General features: G+C 40.0%; 1 protein-coding gene across 5 annotated transcripts; it reads left to right on the forward strand.

The window, feature by feature from the left end:
• The first annotated feature begins 63 nt into the window (after positions 1-63).
• ZNF512 (zinc finger protein 512) lies at positions 64-19,942 on the forward strand. 5 transcript variants are annotated; one of them, XM_079791526.1, is made up of 15 exons: positions 82-321; positions 479-601; positions 709-767; positions 5,460-5,647; positions 6,063-6,158; positions 6,457-6,540; positions 7,202-7,326; positions 7,871-7,957; positions 8,377-8,475; positions 9,073-9,240; positions 12,882-13,070; positions 14,470-14,571; positions 15,465-15,527; positions 16,848-16,946; positions 17,983-19,941. In XM_079791526.1, the coding sequence occupies exons 4-15, from the start codon at positions 5,602-5,604 to the stop codon at positions 18,292-18,294; spliced, it is 1,470 nt and encodes a 489-aa protein (XP_079647652.1). In that variant the 5' UTR covers positions 82-321; positions 479-601; positions 709-767; positions 5,460-5,601; the 3' UTR covers positions 18,295-19,941. The 5 variants fall into 5 exon arrangements, with proteins under 5 accessions (XP_079647651.1, XP_079647650.1, XP_079647652.1 ...); XM_079791528.1 differs by having other exon boundaries at positions 86-193; XM_079791525.1 differs by lacking the exon at positions 479-601 and having other exon boundaries at positions 64-193; positions 5,463-5,647; positions 17,983-19,942.
• Positions 19,943-20,172: the final 230 nt, after the last annotated feature.

Genomic DNA, 20,172 nt, shown 5'->3' on the forward strand with positions numbered 1-20,172 from the left:
GCGGCAGCCCCCTCGGAAGCCGCCAGGCGGAAGTGGGCGTTCGGGACGGAGTCGCGCGGCGCAGACTGCGCAGACTCCACATCCGGGAGAGGAGAGGAGAGCAGAAGTGGCGTTGGTCTGGCTGGAGCCCTGGGGTGAATTTGTTAGGCGCGGAGAGGGAGTGATGTCTTCCAGACTCGGTGCAGTTCCCGCCGTGAGTTTCTCGGTTTGGCCGTTGTGCTTCAGAGGGAGCGCTGTGGAGCCCGCGACACGCGGTCCTCGCTTTTGTCCCAGGCTCGCCGTTGGTTTTATCGGAGCCCATCGCAGGCCCCACCCTGTTAGGTCAGAGCTACCTGCCCTCCTCTTTCTCCCCGCTTCCCCGCTGCCTGGTCCTCACCACCTTGGATTCAGTCCGTCGCCACATTGCCATTAGTTCCTATTCTTTTTATATGTCCAATGCCTCCCGTATCCATTGTCCTCTCTTTTCTCCTCCCTTTAGAGCCTCTATCCAGACAGGGTTTTCAGAATGGGGAAGATGAAGGCTCTCTGGTGTTGTCACCTGCCCTAGGAAGATAGATCGGCACACTTTTCCTAAAAAAAGCCCTGCCTCCTTCCGTTTGAGGTAGTTGCCCCGGGAGAGCTTCGTGTCTTCTGGGCACCGGGGAATTGTCTTTTCGTGGTCAAGGTTCGGAGATCCCTAGCGTTCACTCATGTGCTTGCGTTTGATAGACTTCGGGACCCACCTCCTTTAAGCAGCAGAGGAGCACGAGGATCGTGGGAACGAAGACGTAAGTGAGGTTTTCTGAGGTCCATTTATAATTGTGTCGCCGGCGCAGTCCATTGGAACTGCCTCTGAGGATGAACATTGTTTGTATCCGCACTGCCCAGTACTGTAGCTACTAGCCACCCATGGCTTTTGAGCTCTTGAAATGTGGCTACTGTGAGAAACTATTTTAAGTTGCTTTTAATTTGAATTACCTTAAATTTAAATAGCCACCTGTAGCTAATGTCTACCAGATTGGACAGGGCAGGTCTAAACCCAGAGAAAAACTTAGCTTGCAAAAGTACGAATTATAATAAAAATGCAAGGTAGGACTCAGTGGAGCTCTCCATTTATGTACACATAGGAAGGAATAATAAAAATGACTCTAAGACATCCTTGTATTTTCAAACTATTTGGCTTCCAGACTGGTGTATTTTGTATATTGAATGTGCTAAGCTTTTACATATTAAAGCAAAAAGTAGTTAACTAGGTATTTATTGGAAGGGGTTAATTCATTCAGATAACATTTACTAAATATCTATGTTTCAGACACCACTGACCTGTTATCTGTCACTACAGTGGTTTGCATGTTTTAGGATTTTATATAAATAAAATTATACATTATGTTGTCTTTTTGCATGATTTCTTTCACTCAGAATAATGATTTTGAATGAAAGGTAGTTTTTAATACTGAGTAGAATTCCATTATGGATAGACCATAATTTATTTAGCCATCTACCTTGATGAATATTTGGGTTATTTTCAATTTGAGGGTATTATAGTAAAGCTGCTATGAACATTCTTGTACAAGTCTCTGTGTGGAAAAATGTTTTTGTTTCGCTTGATAAGTATCTGAGATGGTATTTACTAGGATGGTATTTAGCATTTAAGATGGTTGGGTCATACTTATGTCAGGAGTGTGTTTAACTTTACAAGACATTACTTGTTTTCCAAAACGGTGGTATTGTTTTACATTCCTGCCAGCAGTTTATGAGAGTAAGTCTTTAATTTTAGCTAATTTAGTGGGTATATAATGATGCTTCATTGTGTGTTTTTTTAATTTTTAATTTTTCAGTTACAATTGACATACAACATTATATTAGTTTCAAGTGTACAACATAGTGCTTAGACATATAACTTACGAAGTAAATCACCCGGATAAATCTAATACCTTTTCCTTCATTTCAAATGTGTTTTATTTTATGGAGCATAGTTATAATAATAGTTGTTTTAAAGTCTATGATAGTTCCAACATCTAGATTATTTTGGGGTTGTCATCTCTTTATCATCTGTTTCTTTGAGAATTTGCTCACATTTTCCTGATTGTATATTGCATAATTTTGGAATTCTCAAGATTGTGAATGCTATATATATAGACTCTGGGTCGTTTCAGAATCTTCTGGGAAGTGTTAATGTTTTTATTTTAATAGGTAAACTGTTTATGTTCAGACCATAAGTTGTTTTGCCTTTTGAGGGCATTGGTTCAATATCAGTTCAATTCTTTGAGTCTTTGCTATGATGGTTTAGGTATGTTTTGTACATAAAGAGCCCATGGGTTAGTCTGAGACTTTTTTTGGGGGTGTTTCAAAACTTGTTTTTGCTCTCAAAGCTTTTGATACATTGGTTTGGGTCCATCTCACACTAGTAGCTCAGGGGTTGGTCTGAGACTTGTCCATTTGTTCAAATCTTATTTCATTTTTCTAAGCTTTTACAAAAGCTGGTTTGGGTATGTTCCACACATACATAGCTCAGGCTAAGCTGTGATTTGTGTGGATTCATACCCAAAATCATGGGATCCTTTTTTGCCTATCTCTTCTCTATGACTCCCCCCACCACACACATGCTCTATAGGTATCCCTCTTCCTGGTTTCTCTGGCCAGAAAGGTGTGAATCTATTGGAATTTAGACGGCCATCATGCACTGCAAGTGGGGTCCACCCTTGTTGCAAAGCCACATGTGAGGGGGGAAAAACTGGGAAACATACCCTCATTTTTTGACTCTTCTCCACAACCCACGTGATTTTATTTACTTTTCAGAGTCCAGAGTTTTTAGTTATAATCAGCAGGTATTATGGTGGGCTTATGCCACTATGCCAGAACCAGGACTTCTTTGTATTAAATTGATAATCTTAGAGCTCATGTGCAGAGAGCTGAAAATCATTCTACCCTTTTTGTAACATTTGACATTATCAGTCCCTGTTATTTTTTCTTATTCCCATTTCCATCCCCTTCCTCCCAATAGACAACCATGTTAACAAGTTTGATATTTACCCTTAAATAGAGGGGTGGGCAAAAGTAGGTTTATAATTGTGAGTATGCAAAATACAGAGTTTATTTTATTTTTTAAAAATATATTTTGGTTGCGGGCACATCCCCAGTAGGGGGTGTGCACGAGGCAGCTGATCGATGTTTCTCTCTCATCGATGTTTCTAACTCTCTATCCCACTCTCTCTTCCTCTCTGTAAAAAATCAATAAAATATATTTAAAAAAAATATATTTTGTTGATTTTTCACAGAGAGGAAGGGAGCAGGATAGAGCTAGAAACATCGATGAGAGAGAAACATCGACCAGCTGCCTCCTGCACGCCCCCTACCGGGGATGTGCCTGCAACCAATGTACATGCCCTTGACCGGAATCGAACCTGGGACCTTCCAGTCCGCAGACCGATGCTCTATCCACTGAGCCAAACCGGTTTCAGCCAGAGTTATTTTTATATTAGAGGCCCTATGCATGAAATTTGTGCAAGAGTAGGCCTTACTTCCCCTGGCTGCTGGCACCAGGGACCCGGGCTTCCCTTGTAGTCCTGGCTTTGTCCTGAAGGACGTCTGGTCTAATTAGCATATTATGCTTTTATTATTATAGATAATTATTTAGTAATTATTATATTTTCCATTCAAACAACTGTAAACCTACTTTTTTAAAGATTTTTAAATTGATTTTTAGAGAGAGAGAGAGAGAGGGATGGAGAGGGAGAGAGAGGGAGAGAAACATCAATGTGAGATTGAATCATCCATCTGCTGCCTCCTGCACAGCCCCTACAAAGGATCAAGCCCAAAACTCAGGCATGTGCCCTGACCAGGATGAAGTCCAACCAACTGAGCCACACCAGCCAGGGCTGTAAACCTACTTTTGCTCACCCCTGTATTTATGAATTCTTGCAAAATAGCTAGTGATATTTACATGTGTATTTTTTTTAATTTACTGAATTGACGTACTATAGATCTTGTTCTGTTTCTCTTTTCATTCAGTAGTATGCTTTTTAGTTATGTTCATGTCTCTGTGTGAAATGGTTTATTGCTTCTATCACATTTTACTTACATAGTTTCTTAAGAATGGTCACCTGTATTTCTTCCAACTCCCTGCTCCTAAAACTTCTATCTTTAATTCTTATCAGCTATACCTCTAAAGTGTTATCTTGAATATGTCAGCTTATCTTTATTATAAAACCTTAGTTCATGCCCTCATCATCTCATCCATACAACTTACTTTATTCATTTTTCCTTTGTGTATCATCTTCCATACAGCATCCAGAATGACCTTTCTAAACCATAAATCTAAAGTGGCTTCACACTTAGTAATCAGCCAAAGACCTTGTATGTACATAACCCATGGATGCAGACAGTGGGGCGGTGAAGGCCTGGGCCAGGGGGTGGTGGTGGGTTGGAGGGGGTGGGGATGAGGGGTAGGGGACATATGTAATACTTTCAACAATAAAGATGAAAAACAAACAAATAAATAAAAACATGAAAAAAAATAATAAAGTGGCCTCACATCTTGACAACTGTTGTTCTACCATTTCCTGAGCCACCTAGAAGATAATTTGTAGTTACTCATTAAGTTTGTTAATGTCATACTGACTGACTTGTCTTGGATTTGGGAATTTGGGTCCAACTGTATACCAGATTTCTTAGCTTAACCAAGACAAGATAGCACCCTTCCTTTAGCTATAGGAGCTAAGTATCATGTTGCCTAAGTAAGATAGGGTAGCTCTGATATCAGGGTTTAGGGAGAAGGTTAAGGGAGAAGGCACATGGATCAAAATAGGGCCTACAAACTGTTCTTCTGTTCCTATTTTTTTTTTCCTCCAAGATATATTTTATTGATTTTTCACAGAGAGGAAGGGAGAGAGATAGAGAGTTAGAAACATCGATGAGAGAGAAACATCAATCAGCTGCCGCCTGCACCCCCTCTACTGGGGATGTGCCCGCAACCAAAGTACATGCCCTTGACGGAATCGAGCCTGGGACCCTTGAGTCTGCAGGCCAACGCTCTATCCATTGAGCCAAACCAGTTAGGATCTTCTGTTCCTTTATTCTCATATATTACCTAGTTACTGATCCTCTGTCTGAGAAATAAGGAGACCTGGACAATATCTGGCTATAGATCCAGGGGATTGTCTGGCCACAGAATACCCTATTACTTAGACAACTTTCTTTTCTTGGATGAATCTAGAAAGGAATGCCTTCTTGGGCTGCAGAGTATTCACTGATGTGAACAGCTTACTCTTTCTTGTTATAATGAAGTATAATACTAGTTGTATGTGTTGTGTTAGATTATTGTAATTGCTTGAAGATTACAATTTAAATTGTTTTTATTATCAGACTTCTTTGTTTTTACAAAGGTAACCAAGTTGGTTATCTTCTTAATGATATAAAATAATTACTAGGAACTTTATTCCACACCCTCCTTTACAGTATATATCTTTGTGTCATATTAGTAGCAGGACCAAGTGCTCCATAAAGGATAACAGTTTCCAGTACACTATTCCTCACGATGATTCCTTAAGCGGCTCATCATCTGCCTCGTCATGTGAACCAGTAAGTGATTTTCCAGCAACCTTCCGAAAATCTACCTACTGTATGAAGATGAGAAGGATCAAGCCAGCTGCTACTCCCCATGTTGAAGGTATCATTTTCATATGTTTTTTAAAATGTTTTTATTGATTTTAGAGAGACTAAGGGGGTGGGGGGGGAGAGAGAGAAACATTGATGAGAAACATCAACATCCATTGGCTGCCTCCTGCCTGTGCCTTACTCAGGATCAAGCCCACAATCTGGGCATGTGCCCTGACCAGGAATCGAACTGGTGACCTCTTAGTCCATGGGTTGACGCTCAACCACTGAGCCACACTGGCTGCTCAACCACTGAGCCAAACCAGCTAGGGCTATACCAACTTCTTTAACAATGTCACAGGCACTTCTGAGGCCTGTGCTTGCTAATGATCTTTCCCTTTGATGGTCTTGTGAGTGATGTTTTGAAAGCAGGCCCAGATGTTCACTTCTATACCCTACTTAGGTCTTGTTTGTGTATGATATTTCAGGGTCAGATGGAGTATCAACTAAAGGAAAAAGGAAACCCAGGCAGGAAGAAGATGAAGATTATCGAGAATTTCCTCAGAAGAAGCATAAGCTGTATGGTAATGGTGTAACTTGGCTAGTTCTTTCCCCCCTGGGTACCTGGGCTTTACTCTTTGAGGGAGAGAGACTTTAGGGTTTGGCCCTTGAAACACTTTTGAACCCTTTGAATTTTTAGGCAAGGCATGGCTTCCATCCTGCCTTATTTTACCCTCATTTTCCTTCTGTCATTATTTAAGGGAGTCAGTTGGTTAAGGGACTGGGGCATAGGGTGTTGAGGAGAGGAGGGAAGAGATGTTGGTACTAGAGAGGGGTTAGCAAAGGTGATATGTTGGGCTTCAAGTTTCTGTCTTGCGTCAGGGAGGAAGCAACGACCTAAAACTCAGCCTAATCCCAAATCCCAGGCTCGTCGTATTCGGAAGGAACCACCAGCTTATGCAGCAGGTATGCTTTGTGTTGGAAGCTTTGTGGGATCTAGTTCTCTCATTCTGATTTTTGTTGTTACTGTTGGTAAAGGAATGATGTAGAAAAGCATTTCTTTAAGAAGGCACAGGTAATAATAGCATGGGTTTGAAGGTCAGACAGACCTTTGTTCAAGTTTTGGCTCTTCAATAATTTTCTCATCTACCTCAACTTAATTTCTGTAAGCTTCAATTTCCCTGACTCTAAATAGGCATAATAAAGGCAGTCAGAATTGTGAGAATTAAATGGGATAAAAACACTTAACAAAGTCTCAGGCATAGGAAGCACTCAGCAAACTGGCTATTACATATCTCAGTATCCCATTATTAAATGCTGCTATGAAAAATGTTGCCTGTTGTCAGCTATATCTCAATAAAGCTAGAAAAGAAATGTTGCCTAGTTCTTTAAGCCATTGGGATTTGGAGGTTTCTTAGATGGTTTTTAATCATGGGGAATTGAGTAGAAGTTTCAGAAACTCCTCACTTGTCGGAAAAAATTATTTCTAAAAGTTATAAACAATAGGAGTCTCTTCCCCAGGAAGGGGAAAAACCATTTTGTGATACTTTTCCTAAGTGCTGGAATTGTGCTTTTTGTTTCTGGAGAGTACCACAGATTATATCATGTTCTTTTATCTTTTTTGTAGGCAGTTTAGAGGAGCAATGGTACTTAGAAATTGTGGATAAAGGCAGTGTCTCTTGTCCTACCTGCCAGGCAGTGGGGAGAAAGACCATAGAGGGCTTAAAGAAACACATGGAAAACTGCAAACAGGTTAGATATTTTGTGGCATTTCATGACTGTTATATTATGATCTTTTACCCAAAGTTTAGATATCTGGCACTGTGTTGGATATGCTGATTACCGTGGAGAAGAGGCAACATTGTCATAGGGAAAACATAGGCTTTGGACTGTGACAGACTTGGGTTTGAATCTTTACTCAGCCACTTACTAGTTGTATCATTTAGCTTTTTATGTGTGAGACTCATGTTTCCTCATTTATAAAATAGAAATAAAATAATTACTATTTGGGTAGTTTATGAGAGGATAAGAAAGAAATAACACATGCTAAGTTCCTACCCCATTATTTGGCAAGTATTGGCACTCAGTAAATGGTAGTTTCTATTTTGTAAGAAATGAATTGCCTTTAATTTTCTTTCCTTGAGGATGTGACATGGAGTTTGTGGGATTTTGAGATTCATTGACTGTTGAGTTTGGGAAATAAAGGAGATACAGAGGTCAGCATTTGAATAGGACTTTGTGGCATTCTTTTTCTCTGTTGAATAGTCTGGCACTGAGCAGTATTTTTTCTCTGTAGGAAATGTTTACTTGCCATCATTGTGGGAAACAACTTCGCTCACTGGCAGGGATGAAGTATCACGTCATGGCAAACCATAATAGTTTGGTAAGAGTGTCTTCTGTCCTATATGAGCCTACATGGTGTTTGGGTGTCTTAGATGAGTATAGATAACTCAGTGGAGATGGCTAAGGCTCTGGGACTTTACAGGGGTGTGAGTCAGAAGACCCTTTCAATAGAAGACCTATGTACAATGAAACCTTTGTGGTGGATACATTGGTATTTTGTGTTTAGGTTAGTCCCAAAGGTTCATATCCTGGGAGGTAGAGGCTTAGAACTCTAATTTCCATTACATTCACTTCCTTGTCTGTCTAGGAGATAGAGAAAGCTAGGAGTCAGATAACATAGGCTTCATGGGCATCACCTTAGGTGCTAGTCTAGTCCTTGATTCTTCTATGATACAATTTTTTCCCCTGTATCTGTCTTTTCCATGAATTATCTGCTTGTTTGCTTCTCTTGCTTTCTAGCCCATTTTGAAGGCCGGAGATGAAATAGATGAGCCAAGTGAGAGGGAACGGCTCCGAACAGTTCTAAAGAGACTGGGAAAGCTCAGGTGCATGCGTGAGGTAAGAACCTGAGGATAGCACCTCCTTCTGCCTGGAGCCTTAGGCCCATGTCTTCCTGTTACTCGCTTCCATTTCTCCTCCTCCTCCCTGGTAGACCTGGTTCGGTATCATCTTCCAGCATAAGAGTGGCTCCCGCTTTTCCAGGTCTCCTGAACTCATTAATAGGTCTTTATTTTTTTTCTTGTCTCCAAAAATTTATTTTTCCCCCTTTATCCTTTGTTTGAAGGGGTTTCTTTACCACCCTTTCTTTGGTGTGACGAAGAGGCTCCTAGTAACCTCACTGTGAGGAACTTTGATATTGCTGGGTATTTGATATTGGATCATAGACTAAGGAGGAAGCTCTGACACAGAAGAGGTGCACAGTTCTAGTTTGTTAAATGTGGACTGAACATTGAATTTGATGCTTGGTGGTAGACAGAACAGCTGTTGGGCCAGGGACAAGAAGGGGGTGTGCCAGTGGGAAATGCTGGGAAGGGTCTAGTGACATCAGAGGGTCTATTTGTGTGGAGGGTGGTTGACTGCCTGTGGCTGTGGAGAAATTTAGAGATCATGTCAAAAGATATAAGATTATAGTTTTGGTTTCTCTCCTGTGTTCAGAGTTGCTCTAGTAGCTTCACCAGCATCATGGGATATATGTACCATGTCAAAAAATGTGGTAAAGAGGCTTCGGAGCTGGAGGAGATGATCTTGAAGTGTCACCACTGTGGGAAGCCATATAGATCGAAGGCTGGACTTGCGTATCACCTGAGGTCAGAGCATGGGCCTGTGAGTACTGATTACTTTCCAGACCCTGTTTGGGATATATTCTGTGGTAGCTGCTTAGCCCTACATCTTCCCATACATTCTTGGTTCCTCGTTTGTATACTCATTTAATTATGAAGCTTTTGTTCTCTTTTCCTTGTTCTTCCTTTGTTCTCTTATTTCTGCCTTTTGAATAGTCTTAGCTTAGAGAAATCAAAGTTCATTGTACAGTCTAGGCAGAAGTAAACTCTTTTTTTTTTTTTTTTAAAGCTTAAGGCATTCCCCCTTAGCTAGAAATTTTGTGGAAATCTTTCCAGCTGTTTTCTGTATTCCAATTTATTTGTGTTGACTTTTTTTTTCTGATTACATTTCTACATTCCCTTACTCATGTTTAAGAGTTAAGTTTCAAGATATAATTTACATATGGTAATTAATATTCACCCTTTTGGTATACAGTTATAAAAGTTTTGACAACTTCCTATAGTCATGTAACCACCACCATAATCAAGATATAGAACAATTTGATAATCTCCCCCAAATTTCCTTATGTCTCTTTGTAATCAGTTCTTCTCACCATTCCCAACCCCTGGCAACCACTGATCTATTTTCTGTCTTTATAGTTTTTTTTTTTTTTTTTTAAATATATTTTTTATTGATTTTTACAGGGAGGAAGGGAGAGGGATAGAGAGCTAGAAACGTCGATGAGAGAGAAACATCGACCAGCCACCTCCTGCACACCCCCCACTGGGGATGTGTCCGCAACCAAGGTACATGCCCTTGACCGGAATCGAACCTGGGACCTTCCAGTCCGCAGGCCGACGCTTTATCCACTGAGCCAAACCGGCCTCGGCTGTCTTTATAGTTTTGCTTTTTTTTAGAATATCATATAAATGGAATCATATAGTATGCAAACTTTTGAGTCTGGCTAATTTCAGTTAGCATAATGCATTTGAGATTCATTTATATGTTGGCATGTGTCATTAGTTTATTCCTTTTAATTTGTGTCTAGAAATTCCGTTATATGGATGTCTCACAATTTGTTTATCCATTTACCAGTAGAAGAATGTTTGGTTATTTCCATTTGTGGGTAATTATGAGTAAACATGCTATAAATATTTGCTTAAAAGTTATTGTATGAGCCATGGCTGGTGTTGCTCAGTGGTTTGAGTGTCGTCCCATTCACCAAGATTGCCGATTCGATTCCCCGTCAGGGCACATGCCTGGGTTGTGGGCTTGGTACCCAGTTGGGGGCATGTAGGAGGCAGCCAATAGATGTTTTTCTCTCTCCCTTTTCCCCTCCCTCTAAAACAATAAAAACAAAAAAAAGTTTTTTGTCTGACACTGTTGGTGGGAATGCAGACTGGTGCAGCCATTATGGAAAACAGTATGGAGTTTCCTCAGAAAATTAGATATGGAACTGCCATTTGACCTAGTGATCCCACTTCTAGGAATATATCCTAAGAGTTGAAACACCAATCAGAAAGACTTTACACACCCCTATGTTCAAAGCAGTGAAATTTACAATAGCTAAGATCTGGAAACAGCCTAAATGCCCATCAGTAGATGAGTGGATAAAAAAGCTGTTGTACATTTACACCATGGAATACTATGCAGCAGTAAAAAAGAAGGATCTCTTACCCTTTGAGACAGCATGGAGGGAGCTGGAGATTATTATGCTAAGTGAAATAAGCCAGTCAGACAAAGACAATATCACATGATCTCACTCATATGTGGAATCAAATGAACAAAATAAACTGATGAACAAAATAGATCCAGAGACATAGAAGCATGGAACAGTGGGGGAAGGTGGGTGGGAAGAAATCAATGGAAGAACTTTTATGCATGTATGCATAGTCCATGGATACAGATAATAGGGTGGTGAAGGCCTGGGGGGTGAGGTGGGAGAGGACTAGAAGGGGTAAATAGGGGAAAAAAGGGGACATAAGTAATGATTTCAATAATAAAGATTAAAAAAAAGTTATTGTATGAAAATAAGTTTTACTTTTTCTTGGGTAAATATTTAGGAATGGGATTACTAGGTCATATGATAAATGTATGTTTAATTTTATAAGAAACTTCCAAATTGTTTTCCAAAGTGGCTATGCCATTTTGTCTTCTCACCAGCAAAGGATGAGAATTCCAGTTGCTTTGCATCCTTCTCAGCACTTGCAATTGTCAGTTTCATTTAAAAAATCCATTCTGAGAGGTATGTAGTGGTATTTTACTGTGATTTAATTTTGCATTTCCCTGATTTAATGATGTTGATCATCTTTTCATTTACTTATTGGCGATGTCAATCTTTAGTGAAGTATCTTCATTTGTGAAGTGTCTGTTAAAATCCCTTGTTGCCCTGATCGGTTTGCCTCAGTGTATAGAGCGTTGGCCTGCGGACTGAAAGGTCCCAGGTTCGATTCCAGTCAAGGGCATGTACCTTGGTTGCGGGCACATCCCCAGTAGGGGGTGTGCAGGAGGCGGCTGATTAATGTTTCTCTCCCATCGATGTTTCTAACTCTCTATCCTTCTCCCTTCCTCTCTGTAAAAAAAATCAATAAAATATATTTAAAAAAATCCTTTGTTCATTTTATTATTGGAGTTTTTGTTGTCTTACTATTAAATTTTGATCGAATTCAGAGTTTTTTACATATTCTGGACACAAGTCCTTTATCAGATGTGTTTTGCAAATATTTTCACCCATTCTCTAGCATCTTTTCATATTTTATAGTGTTTTTCAAAGAGCAGATCAAGTACAATTTATCTTTTTTTTCTTTTATGGATAATGCTTTTGTTTTTGTATCTAAGATATTTTTGCCCAACCCAATGTATAATTTTCTATTGCTGCTGTAAAAAGTATCACCACAAACTAATGGCTTAAACAATACAACTATATTATCTCACATTTCATTAGGCCAGGAGGCCAGGTACAGTCAGTACAGCTGGCTCCCCCGTGTAGAGCCTCGCCAGGCTGGAATCAGAGTTTGATTAGGGCCATTCCTTTATGAGGCTTGAGGGGAAAACCTGTTTGTAGGCTCCTTAGGTTGTTTAAGAATTCGGCTCCATGCTGTTGAAGGACCTCATTTCCTTGCTTGCTGTAGGCCAGGAGTTGTTCTGAGCTTCTAAAGGCCACCTACTTTCCCTGGCTCATGGACCCTTCATTTTCAACAACAGTGTTAAGTTTATCTCATTCTTTGAATCTCTCTGGCCCCTTCTGTCACATCTCTCTTACTTAAAGTCAACTGATTATGGATTTTAATTAGATTTATAAAATACTTTCACATCAGCACCTAGATTAGTGTTTGAATAACTGATGACTGCAGCCTAGCCAAAGTGACACATCAATAAACCATCACACCCCTAATATGATATTGTATATTAATTGTAACTGAAAAATACATTTAACAAAATTATACTTAGGATCACCAAAAATTTATCCCTTGGTTTCTCCTAGAAGTTTTATGGTTTACACAGGGCTCTTATCCATTTTGAGTTAATTTTTGTATGTAATGTGAGGTAAAATGTACATTAAGATGGTGGAGCTTTATGATAGTGATTAGCAAGCTAATGAATAGCTCTTTTGCTATTGAGAGCAGAAAGGACAGCCTTTAATCACCTCTTTTGGAAGACACTTCTCAGGCTTGTGTTTTGTTCGCTATGTTTCATTTTTGCAGATCTTTCCAGGGTCAGGACAGCCAGAGTGCTTAAAAGAGATGAGCCTGGAGCCGAAGAGTGGGGGCAGAGTTCAGAGGCGCTCTGCCAAGATAGCTGTGTACCACCTGCAGGAGCTGGCCTCTGTGGAGCTGGCCAAGGAGTGGCCTAAGAGGAAGGTTCTGCAGGATCTGATACCTGATGACCGGAAGGTAAGGTAGAAACTTGTATTACTTTTGAAGGATTAGGTCTGATCCTATGCTTATTACGTATAGAAGAGTAAATGCACTTGAGTGAGTGCCAATGAACAATATTTTGCTGCTGCTGCTTTTTTTTTAATCCTCAGCCAGGGATATTTTTCCATTGATTTTTAGAGAGCGTGGAAGAGAGAGGGAAAGACAGAGAGAATTATTGATGTGAGAGAAACACATCGATTGGTTGCCTCCTGCATGAACCCTGACCAGGACCAGGGCCAGCGGGGAGCCTGCAACCAAGGTACATGCCCTTGACTAGAATCGAACCTGGGACCCTTCAGTCTGCAGGCCGATGCTCTATCCACTGAGCCAAAACTGGCTAGGGCATATTTTGCTTCTTTATCCTTGGAGATGAAGTACATCTGATCCAGCTCCAGTGTTTCAGATCATATAGGTTTTAGAGAAACAGTATGTTTCAGAAGCTCCTTTAAGGAGCCTCTTAATTTTGGACCATTCCCAGAAGGTACCTAAATTCCCAAATTAGTTTTTGCTTGGTCCTTGCCTAATGTGTTTCCACTTTGTTAGTTCATATATAGTTTATATTTAACTGAGGTAAATGCTAAACGCTTGATTAGGGTGTGTTGTCCAGTTTTTTCCATAGCAAAATTACAATTTTCCCCTTTCTAATTAGTGAATATTTTGTGGAGTGATTGAGACTACATAACTAACCTGTTTTATCTACTTCTACCCACTTACTTTAACATCCAACAATGATTCAGGCTTGCAGCAATTATTACTGTGGTGTTTGCTTAATGATTTTTTTTTGTTTCTTCTACAATTATTAAGAGACAGCTCTGTCGTTTTCTTCTAATTTGTTTTATATTAGTATAGACTCATGGGTATTTATTTTATTCAATGGCCTATGATTCAATGCTATTGTTATTTATTTTGCTGCACAAATTGTCCCAGATTTGGCCATGAAAAGCTCTTTTTGACATTCCCCTATCATTTTTAAAAAATATATTTTTATTGATTTCAGAGAAGAAATGAGAGGGAGAGAGAGATAGAAACATCAGTGATGAGAGAGAATCATTGATCGGCTGCCTTCTGCACACCCCCTTCCCCCCCACCCCCCCGACTGGGGATTGAGTCTGCAACTGAGATATGTGTCCTTGACCGGAATCAAACCTGGGACCCTTTGGCCTGTGGGCTGACACCCTATCCCCTAAGCCAAACTGGGTAGGGTAGTTTCAGGAACTTTAAAGGGTCTTACATATTACAATTTTTTTTTGTGTGTGTGTGTGTATGAAGATATACTTGTGGAACTCCAGAATTACATAACCTGAAGAGTTGGGTTGAAACTTTTGGGATGTTTTGGAAGTTGGATTCTTCCAATAAGATCTTTCTTATCTTGTAGTTAAAATATACTCGCCCTGGGCTACCTACTTTCAGCCAGGAAGTACTACATAAATGGAAGTCAGACATCAAGAAGTACCATCGTATTGAGTGTCCTAATCAGGTGGTTCTTTCTCATTCATTTATTCAGTAACTTTTGGGATGTTTATCAGGCATCTGCTGTTGTTTCAGTTATTTATTCCTTTGTGACAAAGCCCCTGAACCTGAGAGACTTAACATCAATTATTTTATTTGTTCACAATTCTGTAATAATTTTGTCAGGGCCCAGGGTAGTTTTCCTGCTGTACATGGCATCAGCTAAGATCACTCATAGGTTGCATTCAGCTGGAAACTCAGATGGACCTGAGTGTCCAAGATGGCTTCTATGCAGCTAATTGAGCTGGAAGCTTGGCTCTCCACATGACCTCTCTCTCTAGCAGGTAGTTAGATTACCAGCAGAGTATATATTCTAAGAATATGAAAGTAGAAGCTGAAGATCTCTTAAGACCTAGTTTCAGAATTTGTTCAGCATCTCTCCATAGCATTCTATTGGTCAAAGGAATCACAGTGCTAACCCAGATTCAAGGAGAGGATAAACAAACTCCACTTTTTGATAGGAAGAGTGGCAGAGAATTTCCAGCCATCTTTAATCTAACTTACCTATATATACAGTACTTTGCAGAGGAGTAGATATATAAGTAATAGAAGACATATTTGTACTAAAGAAAGCAGATTTAAAAAAAAAATCTGTGTAATTTTCTATGTTTAAGTATCAGAAAAAGTACCAGGGAAGGGAATATGTTAAGCTTTTTAAATAACTTACTTACCTCTTTATCTTTTTATTTTATTTTTTACCTTTTGTTGGTTTTCCTTTTTGCTTTTGTGGCTTGCATGTGAATTCTTTTCCTGTTTGGTTGTGGTACAAATGCAAGGTTGGTCATAGTCAACAATCAGATTGCTGAGAGAAGGATGCTCTTTTGTATAGTCTTCATGTTGTTTTTTCTTCTTTTTTTTCAGGGTTGTGAGGCTGTCTACAGTAGTGTATCTGGCCTTAAAGCTCACCTGGGCTCTTGTACTTTGGTTTGTAACTTTCTGAACTATTTATCTTTTTTTTTTTTTTAAATATATATATTTTATTGATTTTTTACAGAGAGGAAGGGAGAGAGGGATAGAGAGTTAGAAACATCGATCAGCTGCCTCCTGCACACCTCCTACTGGGGATGTGCCCGCAACCAAGGTACATGCCCTTAACCGGAATCGAACCCGGGACCCTTCAGTCTGCAGGCCGACGCTCTATCCACTGAGCCAAACCGGTCAGGGCGTGAACTATTTATCTTAACATGACTTCTGAAATAGAAGAGAATTCAGTTTAGGTGAACAGCTAATTGTCCTGTTTTCTATTACCTTCAGAGGCTGATTTAGTTTTTTATGTCCCAAAGAATCTTGGGTCTATTATTGGGTATGTCCAAAGTGCAGAAAAGGCCAAGATAGCCATAAGTCATATCAATTGAAGAGTTTGGAGAAAAATATATTAGTTCTGAATCCCTACCACACTGGACCTGACCTGTCTTATTGGGTCTTAAACTTTCTAGAGTCAATTTACATGCACTTATCTGGATTAGTGAAGATCCTCTAAATGCATCTGAACTATACTGGCCTCTAGAGGTGGGAGGTGGGAGGTGAGATTCCTAGGTGTCAGGCTAAGAGCCATTCACCTCACTGAGTCTTTTCCATATTGACCCAGGTGCCCTACCACTCACTAGCCCTGGGGATTGGTGCCAGTTTCCAATCCCTTTTAGAAGTATCTCTTCACACAAAATGAACATCATGGAAACAAAGCTTCAGGAAGGGAGAGAAGTCTCAGTTCAAGGCAATAAGAGGGTTGTAGGCATCCAAACCAGATCGGTCCAGGAATGCTTAAGAGCTTGGTCATCTTGATCTTAGTTTCTGAGTCCTTAAACTTTGTGTTATGGATGATACTCTTCTAATCCTAGGTTTCTAAGGCACTCTTTGCAGCAATGGATTATATTGGGGAGAATTACACTTTGGTGCCTATAGTAAAGTTCAGAAGTTTGATAATTTTGGGGGAGGAACCAAGAGAACCTTGAAAGTGAAGTAACGAACAAGAGAAGATAGATGTGACATGTCACATAATAAAAGTAGGAGGATTTCGGGTTGTGTTGAGGGGGTGGGAGGTTTTGGTAGAGAATTGCATTAGGATAGATATATAGTGGTGATAGTCTGCCCGAGCTGTTTTTCCTAAATATATTGCTGTTTTGGATTTTCTTCCTTCTTACCTTTGCTGAAGTAGAATCCCTTCTTTTCATCAATAACAGTCCCTGCATGTGGCCCAGGTACGTGTTCCTGAGTTTGCCAGTAATACTCTTTTCTTTAAAACAGGGAAACTTTGTGGCTGGAAAATACAAGTGTCTTCTATGTCAGAAAGAATTTGTGTCAGAGAGTGGTGTCAAGTATCACATCAACTCTGTCCATGCTGAGGTGAGGGTCCTGCTTTCTCACAGTGTTTTTCTTTTCTAATCATATTTCCTTTTCCCATACATACACCATAAGAGAGATGGATTTTGTTCTGTTTTTGTGGGCTAGGACAGTCAAGGAAAGTAAAGTGGTTACCAGAGACATTGGAGTTCAATCAAGGCACTTGGAACCAGGCTGAATTTACACCTTCTTATTTAACAGAAGTCTCTCTACTTCCATTTTCTAATATTCTTTTAAAAAATATTTTTATTTCAAAGAGGAAGGGAGAGGGAGAGAAAGATAGAAACACCAATGATGAGAAAGGACCATTGATCGGCTGCCTCCTGCATGCCCCACACTGGGAATTGAGCCTGTAACCTGGACATGTGCCCTGACCTGGAATTGAGCCATGACCTCCTGGTTCATAGGTCGCCACTCAACCACTGAGCCATATGGGCTGGGCTTCTAATATTCTAACGTCTTTGAGCGACCTGTTTTTAATGCTACTTAAAATACCTCCTAGAGCCTAGCTGGCTGATTGATTATTCTCTGTCATCGTTGATATTTCTATCTCTTTCTTCCTTCCTCTCTGAAATCAATAAAAACATTAATAGAAAATAATAAAATAAAATACTGCATAGAAACAAATATAAAGGACATTGAGACAACTGAGGAATTTTGAATATTAACTAGATTAAATAATAGCAATGTGTCCATGTTAATATTTCAAAATGTGATAATTGTAGTTACGCAGAAGAACACCCTGGTTCTTAGGCAGATACATGCTGAAGTATTTAGGGATGAAGTAATATGTTGTCTGCAACTAACTTGCAAATGGCTCAGCAAAAATAAGGAAGGAAGGAAAAGAGAGAGAGGTGAACAATGATAAATCTAGGTGTTCATTAAATTAATAACTTCAGAAGATTTGTAAATTTTCAAAATAAAAAACTAAAAAACTGTGTTCTGCCCTAACCATGCCTTTTCTAAAATTCTTCCTACACCTCTTCTCTATGCTTTCCACTATGTTTTGACTGGATAGTGTTTCTATTTTGCCTTGTAGGATTGGTTTGTTGTAAACCCAGCAACAACCAAAAGCTTTGAAAAGCTGATGAAGATAAAGCAGCGGCAGCAAGAAGAAGAAAAGCGGAGGCAGCAGCACAGGAGCAGGAGGTCTCTGAGAAGGCGGCAGCAGGCTGGCATGGAGCTTCCTGAGCCAGCAGAGCTGAGTCTTAGAGCAGGGAAAGATCCGAGGAGGAATAACGAGGAACTGCTAGTGTCGACCTCCTGTAAAGAACCAGAGCAGGAACCAGTGCCGGCACAGTTCCAGAAAGTAAAGCCCCCAAAGGCTAATCATAAACGAGGAAGGAAATAGGCAGGCAGTGTGAGAGCGCTCCTAGGAGAGTGGATGGATGCTCTTGTCACGGGGACCTGTGCTGGGAGGACTGAGTTATGGGGCTGAGTGAAGAGAAATGTACTCTTCCAGCTGTTTGTGAAAAGCTACAACTTTCTCAACTCTTTCCTCCTGTATAAATTTCACTGTTTTTCCTACTTATTCACTTTGACAACCTCCCTCCCCCAACCCTTTTTGGTAGGTTTTCCTGCTATTCCTCATTGGAGTCTTATTATTTTTCTCTTATCTTGCCCAAAGAGCTCCCTCTTAAGGCCAGCTATAGGCCCCTCTTGCCCTGTATAAGACTAAGAAAACTGGTTGTTCTTTTCTTCCTGGGGTGTAGAATGTTCTTGGAAATTCCATTGACTTAGTAGTCTCCATCATCAAGTTTATAAAACAATTCCAAATTAATTTTTTAAAACCATTCTGATTAATCATTTTGTATTTGTGCTATAACAAGTCTAGAAGCTAGAAATGTCATTCGTATAATAAGGTTACTCTCTTTGGGAAACAAACTTTATGGAGGTGGTTCTCTCAATATGGTTTTAGGATTGAAAGAAAGAAATGGGTTTAGGATGAAAAAGCTAGAACTTCCCTACACTAATTCTACTGGGAAGTGTTTTGTCTTCCCCAAGTAGCAGTGACTAACTAAACCCACAGGCATAAAAAAGCAGTCTTAGGAGTAGTATGTCCCAAACATTAAAGTGGCTGGAAAGAAGAAACTAGAAGAAGCAATAAATACTGCCTCAACTTACCTGGGGCTTGAGGCCTCCTCCTCTGTCGTTATAATCGGTGCCCTTCTGAAGTTTGTTATGCCCTCTCAGTTCTAAGGATTGAGAAATAACCAGGTTGATTGCCCCTGATATTTTATACAGAATCCTAGTGTTCCTGGTAATGCCACTAAGATTGGTAGCCAAGGCACTTGTTCCTTCTCTCCTGGACTTGACCTCACTTGTCTACATCCCACTAAGTCCTCATCCCTCCCTTTAGTCAACCTCGGTCTGAATTTTCTGAGAATATTGCTGTCCTCTTTTACGCGTGTTTTATCGTCTTTAATCCTGAGACTTTGACACCAGATATCGATATTTATCTGGAGTTGGAAAGAAAAATTCTTTTTCTGTACCTCATGTCTACCTGATGTCTAATGGGCTGTTAGATGTTTTGAAATAAGTGAAGGACATGGTATATCCACTGTACATTGTCATTTGCAGTTGTGCTCTTAGAGCCCTTTCAGTAGATGAGGATTGTCAGGGAGAAGAAATGAAGAAGCTATATTAATTTCTGGTGAGTAAGACTTGGGAAATGTTTGGCAATGACAACAGAAATAAATGACTCTGTTAGATTGATGTTTCCAGTTGTTCATTGACTCCGACCTGCTATATGACTCCTTGCTGATACAGTATATGGGATAAGAAGATGGCTAGAGGGGAATGAGTTTGAAATAGGACCAAATGCAGTTGTCTCAGTTGTTCTTTAGCCCCAAAAATCTGCTGGCTAAAATGAATAATTTGAGATTAAAGTGAACTTGTGTAGGAAACTTGCCCAATCTCATGCCAGGCCTTTATAGGCACTCTTTGTTCTTCTCCTTCTTTTTAATTGATTTTAGAGAGAGAAAGGGAGAGAGAGAGATTGATGTGAGAGCAGTACACCAGATGCACTATCTGGGATGATTGGAATTAAAACTAAACTGAGATGAGATAGAAGTTCTCCACTCCTGAGTTAGATAATGGGGCCAGCAATGGTAGGAGGGGAATTAAGAGCAGAAGAGTAAAGAGTCTAATATCTCATCAGCCTGGGTATATATTTTCCTAGGGTTTTTGCATCCAGAGAGACTAAGGTTTCAAATTTATCGTGGATACC

Source organism: Cnephaeus nilssonii (assembly GCF_951640355.1).
Source record: "Cnephaeus nilssonii genome assembly, chromosome: 15".
Classification (NCBI taxonomy): domain Eukaryota; kingdom Metazoa; phylum Chordata; class Mammalia; order Chiroptera; family Vespertilionidae; genus Cnephaeus; species Cnephaeus nilssonii.